This window comes from Arvicola amphibius, chromosome 14, assembly GCF_903992535.2.
Source record: "Arvicola amphibius chromosome 14, mArvAmp1.2, whole genome shotgun sequence".
NCBI lineage: Eukaryota > Metazoa > Chordata > Mammalia > Rodentia > Cricetidae > Arvicola > Arvicola amphibius.
Genome location: NC_052060.1, coordinates 1,634,421 through 1,649,661, shown reverse-complemented (window position 1 = coordinate 1,649,661; position 15,241 = coordinate 1,634,421). Strand labels below are relative to the sequence as shown.

The window sequence follows — 15,241 nt, the reverse complement described above, 5'->3', positions numbered from 1 at the left end:
ATCCCAGCACTTGGGAGACAGAGGCAGGGGGATCCTTGTGAGTTCGAGGCCAGACTGGTCTACAAGAGTTAGTTCCAGGACAGGCACCAAAAACTACAGAGAAACCCTGTCTCGGAAAAAAAAAAAAAAACCATACCTAGTACAAAGCCTCAAGTATAGCAGGCACCCAATGTATGTTCGGAAATGGGGGTACAAAAGGAAGAAAAGACAGGGTCTCCAGCAGCACCCTCATCTGTGGGTACCCTTTGCTAGCCTATGAGAACCTTAAGAACTTCAGCCTCCTTTCCTGTCTTTCCTTTGGAGCACCCCACTTGCTCTAACAGAGATCAAGAGGGGAAACCTCCTTCTACCTCCTTCCATGCAGGGAGGGAGCTGAGTGCTGACAAGTTCTCTCCATTCTGTGCTCTAGGCTAACAGAAAACAATGATATCAGGGCGGTGGAGCACGCCATTGGGAGGCAGAGGCAGGTGGATCTCTGTGAGTTCGAGGCCAGCCTGGTCTACAGAGCGAGTTACAGGACAGGCTCCAAAGCTACAGAGAAACCTTGTCTTGGAAAAAAAAAGAAAGGAAAACCAATGAGGCAAGACGTAAGGAAACCTAGACCCAGGCTTCCCAAGCTCCTCAGGGCTGCAGAGTTACCCAGTGTGTCAGAGCTGCTCTCCCCAGGCCTGAGTTCTCACTGTCCTCCTCTCTCCATACCAAGGCCTCTGGGAGAATTGTGTGATATTCACAATCACCTCAGTTGGCAACGGGCAGCTGCCTCTTCCTCAGGACTCTACAGCCAGAGGGCTCTTGGAAAGGTCCACTGGGACTAATAGCCTGTGGCTCCGCCCTGGGCAGCCAGATACAGGGTCACTGGGCTGGGAAGGGAAGGGCTGCTGGTGGGAGGTGCAGTACTTGCAGACTTGGTTTCAATTCCACAAGGGGAAATCTCTGAGACTGGGAGCGAAGAGAGAAGATTCCTGAGGTGAGTCCAGGAGGAGGGGTTTGGATAGACTGTGGAAGGCCCTGCTCCTTCAGCAGCTCCAGGGAAGGAAATGGAAGATTGGAAGCTGAGAGAAGATGGCCAAATGCAGACACTAAAGCTTAAAGCAGAAACAAAAGAAAAAGACATCACTGAGCACACAAAAGCACCCAGTGAAGGGTGGTAAACCACTGGACAGGGGACTGGAAACACACAGGTGAAGCAGAAAAGGGGCACTTACACCATAGGCACTAAAATCTGGCTAGAGCCTCTGAGACCCAGGTACCCGCGACCCCAGCCTGCTCCCGGCGACCCCAGCCTGCTCCCCTCCCAGCCACACCTGTCAGGCCAGACACAGACAGACAGGCATTTGTACAGCAAACAATAGCTGTGCCAGACTCCCTGCCCTCCTGGCACAGGGCAGGCCAGCTGAGTTGGGAGGGGGTAGCTGCTGCCTTCAGCCCTACCCTCACCTCCCCCCAAAGAGACAAAAACAAACCCAGAAGGGTCGAGCCAGCACCTCTCAGCCATTTCTCTACAAGTTCCAGAAATCATGACAAATCCACTCAGCGCCTACATCCTACATCAGAACAGAGGCTGAACTTTAAAATGGGAACTACTTGCTTCTGTCCCCAGAGCATGGGAAGAGCTAATTTTCAAAAAGCACCCCTGTGCATCTCTGACGGAGAGACACACCCCCAAACACAGGGAACGTAAACACATGGGAATCACATCTGTCCTCTCTCTGATTCAAGGTCACAGTTCCAGGGCCAGTGGGACAGAGACCAGACCCTTCTCTACCTCCTCTGGTGCCCTGGGTGTTTCCCTAGGTGCTCTTCAACCATCCTGCAGTCCCTAGGTGACCTCTCTAAGGCTTCATCCCTCTATGCCCAGCTTCAGTGCTTTCCTGGTCACTCATTACCCCTAAAATCTTTTTGGATGGCCCCAAACCCCAGCTTCCCAGAGGAACCCCAACTGCTCAAGTCTCCCAAACTATTCTGGTTCCCCTCCCTGCTCCCCCAGCCCTTCCCTCCTGGTCCTGCACACAAAGCCTGCCACCTCTCCGGTACTCGGAAACAAAAGCGGCCTCTCTCCCTGCTCCCCATCACACACAGGGTTCAGGAAAACCCACGGTGCTCCCGCCTCCAAAGCCATCCCCAGAGCTCTGATCTCTGGCCCCTGCTTTGTTCTGAGGGCCAAGACAGTCAGGGCTCAGGAAGATGGGGAGAGGAGATGAGGGGTCTAAAGACACAAAGAGCAGCTTTAGGCTAGACGAGGTAGGAAGTAGGGCCGAGATTACCGAGGGCTGGGGAACCAGCAGGACAGAAACAATGAGGAGAAAAAGGAAGTGCGGAGGGCACACGGATAGATCCTATGCCTGCGGAAGGAAAAAGGGCAGGTCGAGCTTGAATTCTCCCTTCTGTGACAATGTCCTAAGAGTAAAAAAAGAGATGGGGGAGGACAACAGATCTCTGCCCTGACCCATCTCCCTCATAGGTAGCAGGGAAGACCATGCTCCTCAAATAATCTCATTTCCAGTGGACCTCTCCTTTCCACCACAGTATAAAAAGAAAGGAGACAGCTGGTGTGCTTGGGGAGGGGGAGGGGGAAGAGCCAGGGTTTGTTGGCTGAGAACCAACTCCCCCACTTCGGTAACCACAGCTTTCCGGAGGTGTCCCTCCCCTTCCGACCAGCTCAAACTGACAACCTCCCTCCTCCCCAAGGTCTCCCTGCCCTCTCAGAACCACTCTCTGGTCCCGGTCCCAGTCAGATCCCCCAATCCCCCCTCCATGGCCAGTCACAAGATAAAGAACCAGGTTCTGGATTTCCAGTTACCATGATATGAAAAAACAACAACAATAACAACAAAAACCAAAGCAAAACAAAACAAAACAAAAAAACCAGGGCATGAGACGCCAGGTGTCTGGATTGGAGAAGGCCCTCCAAGAATGTCTTCATACTGTTTTACAGATCTGCCCCCCAAGCTCTCCCATGACTTTCCTTTTTAGGGTGGAACCAAATTTCCGTGCTTTCAAAAAGGTCCCATTCCCACCCCCCCTGGCTCTACTCCAGGGTCTCGCTCAAACGGTTGAAAAAATAAACAGACTTTGGGAGCTGGGGCCTGGCCTGTCGCTGGGGTTGATAAGAGCCTTTCTGCCGCCCTCACAGTTCACACTTCAGTTACCTAACCCTGGAGCTACGCAGAGTCCTGCTAGCTTTCCTTCCGGTTAGCAGACTCCCATCCCAAAAAAGAAAACCCTCAAACTAAGCTTCCCCTGGGCTAGCCAACCTACAGACCAGCTTCACAGTTAGCACTAAGACGAGTCGCTAAAGCAAGGAACCAGGAGGAAGGGAGAGGGGTTTCCATCCCCAGAGTGGCTTTCCAGCCTGAAAATAAATGATCTGCTTGGCTGGCTGCAGAAGGGTCCATGAGCTCCCAGTGAGAACAGGGATTAAGATTAAAACTGTTTCTGCCTTTCCTTTCTTAGAACCTTATAATGTGGGTGCCCTGAGGAACTGGGAGGCCCCATCTGCCAGCACCAGGTCCCTCCCAGCTCCACATTCGTCTACAAGTCCTCCGGTTCACCACTTCCTGGAGACTGAGGTATGGAAAGTCATGGCATTTGGGAATGGGTCTGAATACAAAGACAGGAATAAAGGACACTTGTAAAAGCGCGGCGGAGGGGTCGTCAAGCAGTCTGTGCTGAGAATTACACACCCAGATCCCAGATGACAGGTGGAAGGCCCCTAACCCGAGGCCATAATCAAAATATGGCTGAGGGGAGTGGGGAGTAGGTCAGCCAAGGCGACTGGAGGACCAGGAGACTGTAAGATGATGGAACAGATAAAGGTGGGAACTACTCTGGGTTCAGACACCTCCGCGCTCAGGATGGAGGAAGGCATCCCAGCTACACAAAGGCAAGCTCCCTTCACCTGAGGGAGTCTGCCTGGACTGGCGGGGAAAATGGGCTGTCGCTTGCTGTCCTGACCCCAGCCACCCGCCCACCCCAGGCAAGAACTGAATCACAGCTGGAAAGTCCATCGGCGAGAAGAGGAGGAGCTGACTTTTGTCTTGGAGGGGCGGGAAGGTGGGGGAGGGAGCTGGGAAACCACCCCCTCCCGCCCCCTCCAACCGATGGTGGGGACAAAGGGGAAAACGACCGAGCCTGCGCTGGGGGGTACCGCCGCGAGCAACCGGGCGGAACTGGGGGGCGGAAAGGGATACCCAACAGCTTCGCCCCTAGGAGCCCGACACGCACGACCCCCTTTCCCGCCCGGTCCCTTACCAAAGCAACTTTCTTCCGAGCGACCCAAAACACTCGGTCCCGCCGAACCACTGATGACCCAGCTCCGCTCTCCTAGAATCCCAGCACAGAAGCTGCGCGGGTGCTGGAGACGCGGGTCACGTCGCGGTCCTCCAGCCCCCTCCCCACGCGCTCGCAGCCCCACCCACCCCGTCCGGCCGCTGCACGCTGACTCCCGCTCCCCAGAGCCGGCGGCGGGGGGAGATGGGGCGCGGGGTGGAGGCCCGAGGTCGGCAGGGCGCTCGGTCGCAGAGCCAGCCCACCTTGGTCGCCAGCTCCTTGCTCCGGTCGATCCGCGTGCGCGTGAGGGATTCGATCCGAGACATAATCCAGCGTGAGCCGCGGTCAGACGCGGCGGACCCGGGCGTCCAGCTCCGGCGGGGGAGGGGTCCGGCCGCACGCGTCGGCCTTAGGGACAGGAAGTCTGAGTCCCCTAGCCCCGGCACCCAGCGCCAGTTCCTCAAACCCTAGTCTCCTCCCTCACCCGGGCTCAGGAAGGGGGGAGGCGGAGCGGAGGCAGGGCGGGGTACCCGCGCACCGGACGGGACGCCAGGGTTAGTGTTGCTACGGCCTGGAAGACAAGGTCCTTGGATAGGTTCGAGGCGTCCTCTTGCCTTTTCCCTTTAGCCCTAAGGGACACGCTCTAACCTCAGCGACCCCTCTTAGTTCGCCTCTCCCTAAAAAAACACTGGCACCCATTCCGAGTAACTTCACTCTTTAAAGACCCTCCGGTTGGAGGATTCTGTCGTCTACCTCGTCGGCCGCTGGGGGAACTAGCCTTAAGGGCCTATCAAACAGACTTGAGTACACAGATGTCTTTTACAGTTGAGGACTGGTGTGACAAGAGGCAGGAGGAAATCAAAAGGGAACTAGAAGCTGCACCAGTAAATTTCACTCCCCCCTCCCAAAAAAGTAAGGAGGAGCCATTTCCAAAGACCACAGGAGAGGGTTCCCCACCACCACCACCACCACCGCAAGCTTCTCACACCTCTGGGACCACACTCCCGACCGCCATTCCCAACACCATCTCTGCCAACCACTTTGGCAGTGAAGTGAGAAGTCTGCACCTTTCCCGAGGCTAACTGAGGAAATCCTTCCTTGTGTCTGGACACCAGTTCCTGCCGCTGCAAATTCAACAAGACCTGGAAGACTCGGGCCAGGAAGTAGCTGGAGTTTGCTAAGGAGTGTGGGTGGCTTTTCATCTCTTTGGACCTTTTGCGTCAACCTGAGTTTCCTGCCACTGGGGAAATTCTTTCTCCGGTCTACTCCGTTTCCACTTTCAAGGTCTCCCACTGCCCTGTAAAAACCAGAGCACCCTGAGACAAAACTTAGTAGAAATTTCAGGGTCCTGCCTAATCTAGTTCCAAAAGGTGTGTGGTGGGATGGAGATGAGGGAAGGGAATGAGGCCCCGCCCACGACCACTAGCTTCATGGCCTTCGCAGACAGAATGCTGCTGGGCTGCAGGTTTCCAGCCCAACTCGGCACTGACACTCTCGTGGTGCCAGTTTTAGCCTCCATCTCTATTTTGGGCTCCACTGCCTCAACCTCTGCTGTGCTGGTTGGGCTCCTCACCCCTGAACCACGCCCACTCATTCCTCTGACCTATCCCCTGCCTAGCAACTCCCTCACCTTCTGCACCCATTCTCCTGCTAAGATCCTTTTATAGTAAAGGCCAGGGGGGCGGGGGAAAAAAAAGCTATGCCCAGGCCAGGCTAGCTAGGAGCAGAAAGGACTTTCCCAGGCCAATTCTGCTTCCTCTAAAGGAAGCCTAAGGACGGCCTTAGGAGCATCTGACTCCGGGACTCCAGACTGGCGCTCTTTTAAGAGACCAGCCATGGCTAAGAAATGTACTAACTTTAAAAACAGACTCCTAGCTGCCTGTCTTTGCTACTGGGGTCTCAGAGACCTCTGTTAGTCTGGAACCTCACTTTTCTCCAAGGCCCGGGCCAGAAAGCTTTGTAAGTCAAACCCTGAGTGAGGAAAAATCTAGGATTTGACCCCAAGACTCTTTGAGGGACGGGCCAATATATAAAGTCCACGTGGAATGTCTGACCCCCAAGCCTTCCCACCCGATCTCACTGCTACTACCCGATTCTGAGCTCTGAAAACCAAACCTTTAAAACCACCTGTAGTTAATGAGCTATGTCCTCAGCTTGACTCAGTTTCTGCATCCTCTGGAACAATGAATGTTTTCCTTTCTTCTGGGTGTCCTCCCTTTTCCCAAGCCCTTTCATTCCAGCCCTATGTGATCCAATCCAGTGATGCCTTTCAGAAATTGTTTTTATATAGATAGAAAAAAAGAAACCCTCTGCCAGAACCTAAAAGTAGCCAATGCCCTCGTTGAACCATTTAACTTAAAAAAAAAAAAAAAGTACCATTCCCATTGCCAGCTAGGAAAGAAGGGAAGGGTCTGATTTCCAAAGGGCCATTGGAGGAACCAAGAGTGCCTCTAGCTGTCTAGACTCAAGACACATAGTCCACAAATCGACCTTTCTGCTGATTAGTCTGGGCCTTAGACATGACTTGGGGATGACTAAGGCATACATGACCACACCACAGTGGCTTCCCAGCGAGAGCTGGTGGAGGAAGGCTTTGGGTTCAGTGAGAGAGTCACAGGTTTCTTAATGAGTGCTGCACTTCAAGCAAGCAAGCTGAGGGCTCCTAAGTGACCCAGCTTCTAGGTTATCTTGTCTGTGAAATGGTGATTAACGTGTAGCCATCACTTATCTCTGCCACAGCCATCCTAAAAAGCTCCAGAAAAGTGTTTTGCCACCTATGGGATGCCAGTCAAGTGGGGAGGAACAGGCTACCTCCTCCTCTCCATCCCTAGCAATATGCAGCAGTGGTGCCCAAGCTGGGAACAAGGGAGAAAGGGACAGCATAATGTAGGCATCACATGCAGGGAGGGTGTAGAGAAGGGAGAAGACTCTGGTGAAGACAGGCCAACAAGCAGAACTGGTCCATGCTGCCTCTTCCTGGTCCCTGTCCACGCTCCAGAGTCTCTACCCAGGCTCCCTTTCTTCAGGTTCCTCAGTCTCCTACCAGGCTGCTAGGCCAAGGGTGAGCAAGTGTTGTGTGACAGCCTGACAGAGCCTGTGTCCTGACAGGGGTGACAACAGCCTGACAGAGCCTGTGTCCTGAAGGGAGTGACAACAGCCTGACAGAGCCTGTGTCCTGACGGGGATTCAGAGCCTAAGGGCTTCCTGCTTGCTTCGTTTTCTAAGCAATCTGATTCCTGATCCTGCCTGCCTCTCCCATGTCCAGGGATTTTAAGATTGTGATATGCCGGGAGCTGGGGAGATGGCTCAGTGGTTAAGGGCACTGACTGTTCTTCTAGAAGACCCAGGTTCAATTCCCAGCACCCACAAAGCAGCTAACAACTGTCTGTAACTCCAAGATGTTACAGCTCACATGGACATACATGCAGGCAAAGCGCCAATATACATAAAATAAAAATAAATAAATTATTTATAAAAAAAGATTGTGGTTAAGTCCTCCCATGTCTCTTCTTCATCACCTTCAACTCTCTCTCGGGGAAGAAGGTCCTAGCAACGGATCTGCTTCCATCACTCCCTTACCTGCCCAGCTGAGGAAATCCTGCCCTCAGAGTCTGGCCCCTAGAAGAACCCTGCCCTGCACTTGGCTACTGTGGTAACAACCTGACTGGAGTGACCCATGGTTCTGCCAGCCAAATAGGATGTTGTCTCCTTCAAGCTCCCCTCAGAGACCAGAGGCCATCTCAGGTTGGAAAGCACATGCACACTAGTGGAAAAGGAGAGGGATTTATGGTTGCCACAGTAAGTGGAGCCTGCGAGCCTGGAGCTCAGAATCAGAAGGCTGGAGGCAGGATAATGAAGGCCAACCAGGCTGTAGGACTGGGGAGTAACTGCCAGAGAAGGAAAAGGAGAAGGAGAGAAGGGAAGAAAGGAAGGAGGGTGGGGGGAGGAAGGAAGGAAGGCAGGCAGGCACCACAGCTAGGTGCGGTTGTGCATGCTTGGGGTCCCAGCTCTTGAGATAGACACAGAAGGATCAAGAGTTCAAGGTCATCTTCAGCTGTACAATTTAAGGCTCACCTGGCCTATATGAAACCCTGTCTCAAAGATAAATAAATATAAACAAATGGCCATATGTGGTGTCTCATGCCTAAAATCAAGAATCTTAGCATTCTGGAGGCTGGGATGGGAGGAAAGTCACAGTTGAGGCTGCCTGGCCTACATAGTGAGTTCCAGGGGGGTCTGAGCCACAGAGTTAGACCTTATTTCAAAACAAGGAAAAGTTTAAAAAGGAAGAAAATGGAGCCAGGCAGTGGTGGCGCTGCCTTTAATCCCAGCACTCAGGAGGCAGAGACATGTAAGTTCAGGAGGCAGAGACATCTATGTAAGTTCGAGACCAGGCTGTTTTACAGGGCGAGTTCCAGGACAGGGTCCAAAACTACACAGAAAAACCCTGTCTTGAAAAAAAAAAGAAAAAGGGAAAGAAAGAAGAAAAAAATGGACAATTCAGGCAGGTTGCAGTCAAAGCTCCCTGCCTCACCAGAGTCAAGGTTAACAACAAAGGCAGAGCCGGAGCCGGACACCTTCGCTTCCTGGCATCCCAAGGCACATGGCCACACATGTGCCACATAATCACACCCCTCCCTGGCTCCCACTCTGCCTGTGGTCTTATTTCAACTCCTTCGGTTGCTGTATCCACCCATAAAATTATGAGTGTGAAAGCACTTTGAAAACGCTAACACGCTATGAATAAGCGAAAGGCGTTGCTGTAATTATCATTCTTGTGTCCGATGGGCAAGACTCCTGCTGCCCACCTCTTAGCTATGGGTGGCCTGAGGTGAGGGAGCCTTAGGCCATTCCTCAGCTCCTGGCCCTATTTCTCTTCCAGTTGTCTGCAGCAGCTGTCTGCTCAGCTGGAGGGAAGGGAAACAGAGAAAGGACGATTTACTGGGACACTCAGAGCTTTGAAGGCACATCATGTGTTCTCTTAAAATGAGAGCCCTGGCCCTGAGTCTCTATCAGGAAAGTTGGGGAGGGGTGACCTGCTGAGACATGGGGGAGGAAGAGAAGTGAGGAGGACAGCAGACCTATGCCTCCTGTTCCCCAGACTGCCTCCTACCTTGGCCTTGCCTGTCATGCCCAAGAGGAAGCTGAAGGTCCGTCGCAGGGAGGAGCCTGCCCAGGCTCCTGAGTCGTCTTCCAGCTGGTTACCACTGCAAAAAGACAGGGAAGAGGTGAGGAGAGGGAATGGGGAAGAAAGTCAACCACAGGGATGGCCGGTGACCCATGCCATTGAGGTAGAAGTCTGGAAACACACTCCCAGGTTCCCACCTCCTAGCTCTTCTGAATCAGAATGCTCAAGCTTCCAGACTCCTCTATTTATGAGGAAACTCCAGACTCCTCCCAGATAAAGGCAGCCACCCTCTTCCTCTCCAGCTGGAGATGGGAGGGCCCGGTCCCTCTCAAACTGTTCTCCATCAGATGTGGTTGGAGAGAAGGCCCTTGAGGGGCATTTCCCCCTCAGAACAAGAGCCCTGTGTAGACCCTCTGCTGTTTGGAAAAAGCCCCTGGGCCTAAAGCCAATAAGAACTGAATTTCCTGAGATTTCATCAGCCCATCCCATGAGCTAATCCCGACCGGAGCCAGGAGGTTGTGTCAGCTAGAGAATTTCAGGATCACAAATCAGAGTCCAATTCTTAAAGGGCCCATGTGTTGCTCATACAGGCACTCTGAGTGAGAAGGCTGCCCCATCTAACAAGGCTTTGGCCACACAGGCTGGAGAAACAGATGCTGATTTTGTATGCTTATTTGCATAGTTCTTGAAATGTCCAGCATCCATCTCCACCCCTGAGCTCCACTCCAGGCCGCTCTGCTGGGAATTCTAGCTCTCCATCGGGTCACTTTCCTTCAACAGTTGCCTACCGTCCACAGCTCACCACGGTGGCCACTCTGCAGCAAGCAAATCTCTCTCTCTCTCTCTCTCTCTCTCTCTCTCTCTCTCTCTCTCTCTCTCTCTCTGTCTCTCTCTCTCTCTCTCTCTCTCTCTGCTATTTGTTAGATTCCTTAGAGTCCTACTCCTTTTCTCTCGTTCGGGGAGATGGCTATTTGAAGGCCTCCTCAGAAGCATCATAGGGGCAGTGGGGAATTTTAAGGCTACAAAATCCATGGCCACACCCATCACTCCCACGTCTAGGCCTTTGATGGGCTCAGAATCCCCGAAACTCACCATTTGCTGAGGTCTGTGGCAGAGGACCGGAACGAGTTACCTGCTAATGCACAAGGAAGAGACGTGTTTAGGAAAAGCCAGACAAAGGCACCCAGGACTGCCTTCCCAACCCCCTCCACCTGGATCAGGTTCCCAGGCTGCAGGTGCCTGTGACGCCATTCCTGAGGGCGGCCACTGGGGAGCAGGGACAGAGGGCGGGGTCTGAGGAGAGAGCAGCTGAACAACTTCAGAAGGAGCTGAAGTGAAGAACTAGCTGGACTGAAGGCATCATCCCCTCTGGTAAACGGAGGGGCCGAAGCTCGGCACAGAGCTGCCCATACCGTACCTCCATCCTTTCCTTTGTTCAGTTATTTGTGAGTATGTGGAGTGGGGGCAGGCATGTGGAGGTCAGACGTTTCTCCTTCCCAGGGATTGAACTCAAGTTGTTAGACTTAGTGGCAAGCACCTTTACCCAGTGAGCCATCTTGCCAGCCCCTGCATATGCCATCTTCAGAACAAAGTGCACTTCTAAGAACTGTCCCCCATTTCTAGTGATAGGGGAGCTTGGAAAGACCTCTTGTATCTGGTGTCTCCCTCGTTCACAGGCAGGACAGTCTCAGGGACGCTGATGTCCTGAATAAGAACCCTCACTTGAAGGAATTTTTGGAGCCCCAAGGGTGTATAACTACATATAATGCAGGTGATGGAGATTCAGACCAGTCTGCTCTGCTGGGCACTGCTGGGCACTGCTGGGCACTGCTGGGGACTGCTGGGGACTGCTGGGCACTGCTGGGGACTGCTGGGGACTGCTGGGCACTGCTGGGCACTGCTGGGCCACCGTGGTTTGAGTTCCACTTTTACTTACCACCTGGATCTAAGCAGTCCAAGAGGAAATTAATGCCGCTCATGGACACAGCCTTGGACAGCATGCCAGGGGCCTAGTGAACCAAAGGGGCAGCAGATAGCAGGCAGGAACTCTGACCCTGGAATTGTGCAGAGTCCTCACACAAAGGCCACACATTGTCCACCTCCTCAAATATGTTCCCTTCCCTACAGTTCAACCCTTCCACCAGGCCTCCCAAGATTCTCCACACCCGATCTAGGTTATTTCACAGGAAATAGTTGGGATAGTATTCCTGAGGCTTATCCCTTAAACACAAGAAAACACAAGCCTGTATATTTTTTCACTGTTATTTTTTTGTGTTTCTGTTGTGCATGTGTCATAGCAGGAGCTGTGGAGGTCAGAAGTCACTCTCAGGGATCTAGGGATCAAACCAGGTTGAGTTCTGTACACCAAGCACTTCTGTCTGCTGAGCAGGCCTGCCAGACTCTTTTTCTCTCTTTCTTTCTTTCTTTCTCTTTCTTTCTTTCTTTCTTTCTTTTTCTTTCTTTCTTTCTCTTTCTTTTCTTTCTTTTTTTAAAAAAAGATTTATTTATTTATTGTGTGTACAGTATTATGCCTACATGGACTTCAGGCCAAAAGAGGGCGCCAGATCTCATTACATATGGTTGTGAGCCACCATGTGGTTGCTGGGAATTGAACTCAGGACCTCCGGAAGAGCAGCCAGTGCTTTTTACCTCTGAGCCATCTCTCCAGCCCTTTTTTCTATTTTTTTTTTTTTTTTTTTTTTTTGGTTTTTTCGAGACAGGGTTTCTCTGTGGCTTTGGAGCCTGTTCTGGAACTAGCTCTTGTAGACCAGGCCAGTCTCGAACTCACAGAAATCCGCCTGCCTCTGCCTCCCAAGTGCTGGGATTAAAGGCGTGTGCCACCACCGCCCGGCTTTTTCTATTTTTTAATTAGATTTTATTTTGTGCATTCGTGTGTGTATTGTGTGTATTTGTGTGTGTGTGTGTGTATTTGTGTGTGTGTGTATGTGTGCGCACACCTGTATAGTCAGAGGACAACCTGCAGGAGTCAGTTCTTTCTTTTACAATATGTATCTTAGATATTAAACTCAGGTCATCAGGAGTCTTTACTCACTAAGTCATATCCTGCACCCCTTTTTTTTTCCTTTCCTTGTGTTTGTGTATTTGTGTGAGTGATTGATTTGAGACAGGATCTTCCTATGTAGTTCAGGCTGGTCTTGCATTCATGATTCTGTTACCTCAGCCTCTCTAGCGGTGGAATTACAGACCTGTAGCACCATATCTGACCCTAGGGTTGGTTTCTTTTTTTGATATAGGATCTCTTGTGTAGCTCTGACTAGCCTGGAACTCACTAGGTAGACAGGCTGGCCTCGAACAGTCTGCCTACTTCTGCCTCCTGAGTGCTGGGATTAAAGGTTTATGCCACCACAAGCAGCTATAAATAACAAACAAAATGAAAACGCTAGTTTTTTTTTTTTTTTTTTATGAAAGACAGACCCCAAACTGACATAAGTCATCAGATACACAATAACCATAAAGGGTCAGTGTCAAAAATGTCTAAAGGACACATTCAGTGCAGGGCAGAAAAGAGCATGGGCTGCTTCAGAGTCACGATAATGAAATCACCAAGGGCCACATAAAAGTTCCTGAAAGTTCTAGATTCTTCCTCACCCTGCACAAAGATATATCAAATGAGTGATAGACCTTAAAATAAAATCTGGAACTTTGCTGGTGGTGGTGGCCCATACCTAGAGGCAGAGACAGGCAGATCTCTGTAAGTTTGAGGCCAGCCTGTTCTACAAGAGCTAGTTCCAGGACAGCCAGGGCTGTTACACAGTGAAACCCTGTTTCTAAAAACAAAACAAAACGAAACCAAACGAAACAACCTGAAACTTTGTGCTGGGTGGTGGTGGTGCACACCTTTAATCCCAGCACTTGGGAGGCAGAGGCAGGCGATATCAATGAGTTCGAGGCCAGCTTGATCTGCAAAGTGAGTTCCAGAACTGTTACACAGAGAAACCGTGTCTCGAAAAACAAACAAAACAAAACAAAAACTAGAACTTTGAAACTGTTGCAAGAAAACCGCAGATACAGTTTAAGACACAGGCATAGGCAAATCTTTTTCTTTTTCTTTTTGGAAACAGGGCCTTCTGCAGTGGAGCCAAGGGTAGCCAAGGACCACATTGAGCTGCTGATCCCCTGCCTCCATCCATGGCATGCCAGGAGTCACAGGCTTATACCAGCACGTCTAGTTGTTTGTTTGTAGTTGGTTTTGTATTCTGTTGCTTTTACTTTATTTTATTTTTGCACTTTGTTATTTTATTGTGTGTGTACCACATGTGTGCAGGCTCCCAAAGAGGCCACAAGAGGGCGTCAAAGCCACTGGGGGCTGAAGTAAAAAAACAATGCAAGCAGATGATACTGGTTCTTTACCAGGGCGTAAGCACTGTTAACTGCTGAGCTGCCTCTACCACATCCTCAGCCTGGGCAGAGGACTCTTTCTGTAAAACAGGAAATAAAGTAAGAACCGACAGGTGGAATTACGTGAAGGTTGGAAAGCTTCAGCGCAGTGAGGTAAACAATTACCACAGCAACAGACAAGTGAGAGAGCTAGACATGCAAATGATGGGACTAATATCTAAACATAAAGAGATAAAACAGGCATGAAGAAAAGAATAATCAGTCAATAAATGGGCAAGTGAACCGGTCACAAATGACAAAAAATGTTGAACATCCTTAGCCATCAGAACAGGGAAATAAAACCACACTGAGACTATATCTTACCTCTTTCAAAGTGGTTATCATAAAAAATAATAATAAATGAATAAAGGGGGCTGGAGAGATGGTTCAGTGGGTAAGAGCACTGATTGCTCTTTCAAAGGTCCTGGGTTCAATTCTCAGCTCACCACCGTCTGTAACTCCAGTTCCAAGGGATCTGACACCCTCACACAGACACACATGCGGGCAAAACACCAATGCACATGAAATAAGAATAAAGAAATCATTAAAATGTTGAAAGAAAGAAAGAAAGAAAGAACGAACGAACGAACCGGGGGCATGGTGGCACACACCTTTAATTCCAGCACTCAGGAGGCAGAGGCAGGTGGATCTCTGTGAGTTTAAGGCCAGTCTGGTCTACAAGAGCTAGTTCTAGGACAGGATCCAAAGCTACACAGAGAAGTCCGTCTCAAAAAAAAAACAAAAAATAAAAAGAAGAAGAAGAAGAAGAAGAAGAAGAAGAAGAAGAAGAAGAAGAAGAAAGAAAGAAAGAAAGAAAGAAAGAAAGAAAGAAAGAAAGAAAGAAAGAATCTAAGACCATCGTGATAGTGCACAGCTTTAATCCCAGCATTCAAGAAGCAGGGGCAGGCAGATCTCTGAGTTCGAGGCCAGCCTGGTCTCCAGAGTGAGATCCAAGACAGCTAGAGATACATACATAATAGAGAGACCCTCTCTCAAAAGAAGAAGAAGGGAGAGGAATTAAAATAGAAGGAACATTTTCTAAAACAATGAGGGCTGGAGAGAGTGATCAGTGAGTAAATACTGTATGAGCATATGCCAAACTTCATCCCTGGAACCATGAAAAGGTGGGCAGAGAGAACTAATATCACAGAGTTGTCTCTGACCTCCATAATAATAAACCTATGGGGAAAGTATAGGGCTTAGGATGTAGTTCAGCCAGTGGAGTGCGTGTTCAGCATAACCAAGTCTTGGTTCCCATCCGTAGTACCAGGGAAAACTGGCATGGCAGTCTATGCCTAATATCCCAGAACTCGGGAAGTGGAGGCTGGAAGATCAGGAATTCAGGGTCATCCTCCACTACATAGAGACTTCCAAGATAGCCTGGGGTACATAAGACCCTATCTCAAAAATGAAGTATAAATAAAATACAACTGAGTGACTGCAACA

At 50.6% G+C, this 15,241-nt stretch overlaps 1 protein-coding gene across 3 annotated transcripts in view; it reads right to left on the bottom strand.

Moving 5' to 3' along the window:
• Positions 1-11,635, bottom strand: part of Arhgef2 (Rho/Rac guanine nucleotide exchange factor 2) — a 34,794-nt gene extending 23,159 nt beyond the window's left edge. Inside the window, exons 1-3 of one of the 3 annotated variants that reach the window (XM_038311725.1) lie at positions 11,334-11,635; positions 10,490-10,532; positions 9,383-9,476 (exon numbers count right to left, since the gene is read on the bottom strand). In XM_038311725.1, the coding sequence (XP_038167653.1) occupies positions 9,383-9,476; positions 10,490-10,532; positions 11,334-11,397 (201 nt within the window). In that variant the 5' untranslated portion in view covers positions 11,398-11,635. Of the gene's footprint in view, positions 1-4,251; positions 4,355-4,532; positions 4,698-9,382; positions 9,477-10,489; positions 10,533-11,333 lie in introns of those variants that run through there. The other 2 variants (XM_038311727.1, XM_038311728.1) reach the window with 2 other exon arrangements.
• Between the last annotated feature and the right edge of the window lie 3,606 nt (positions 11,636-15,241).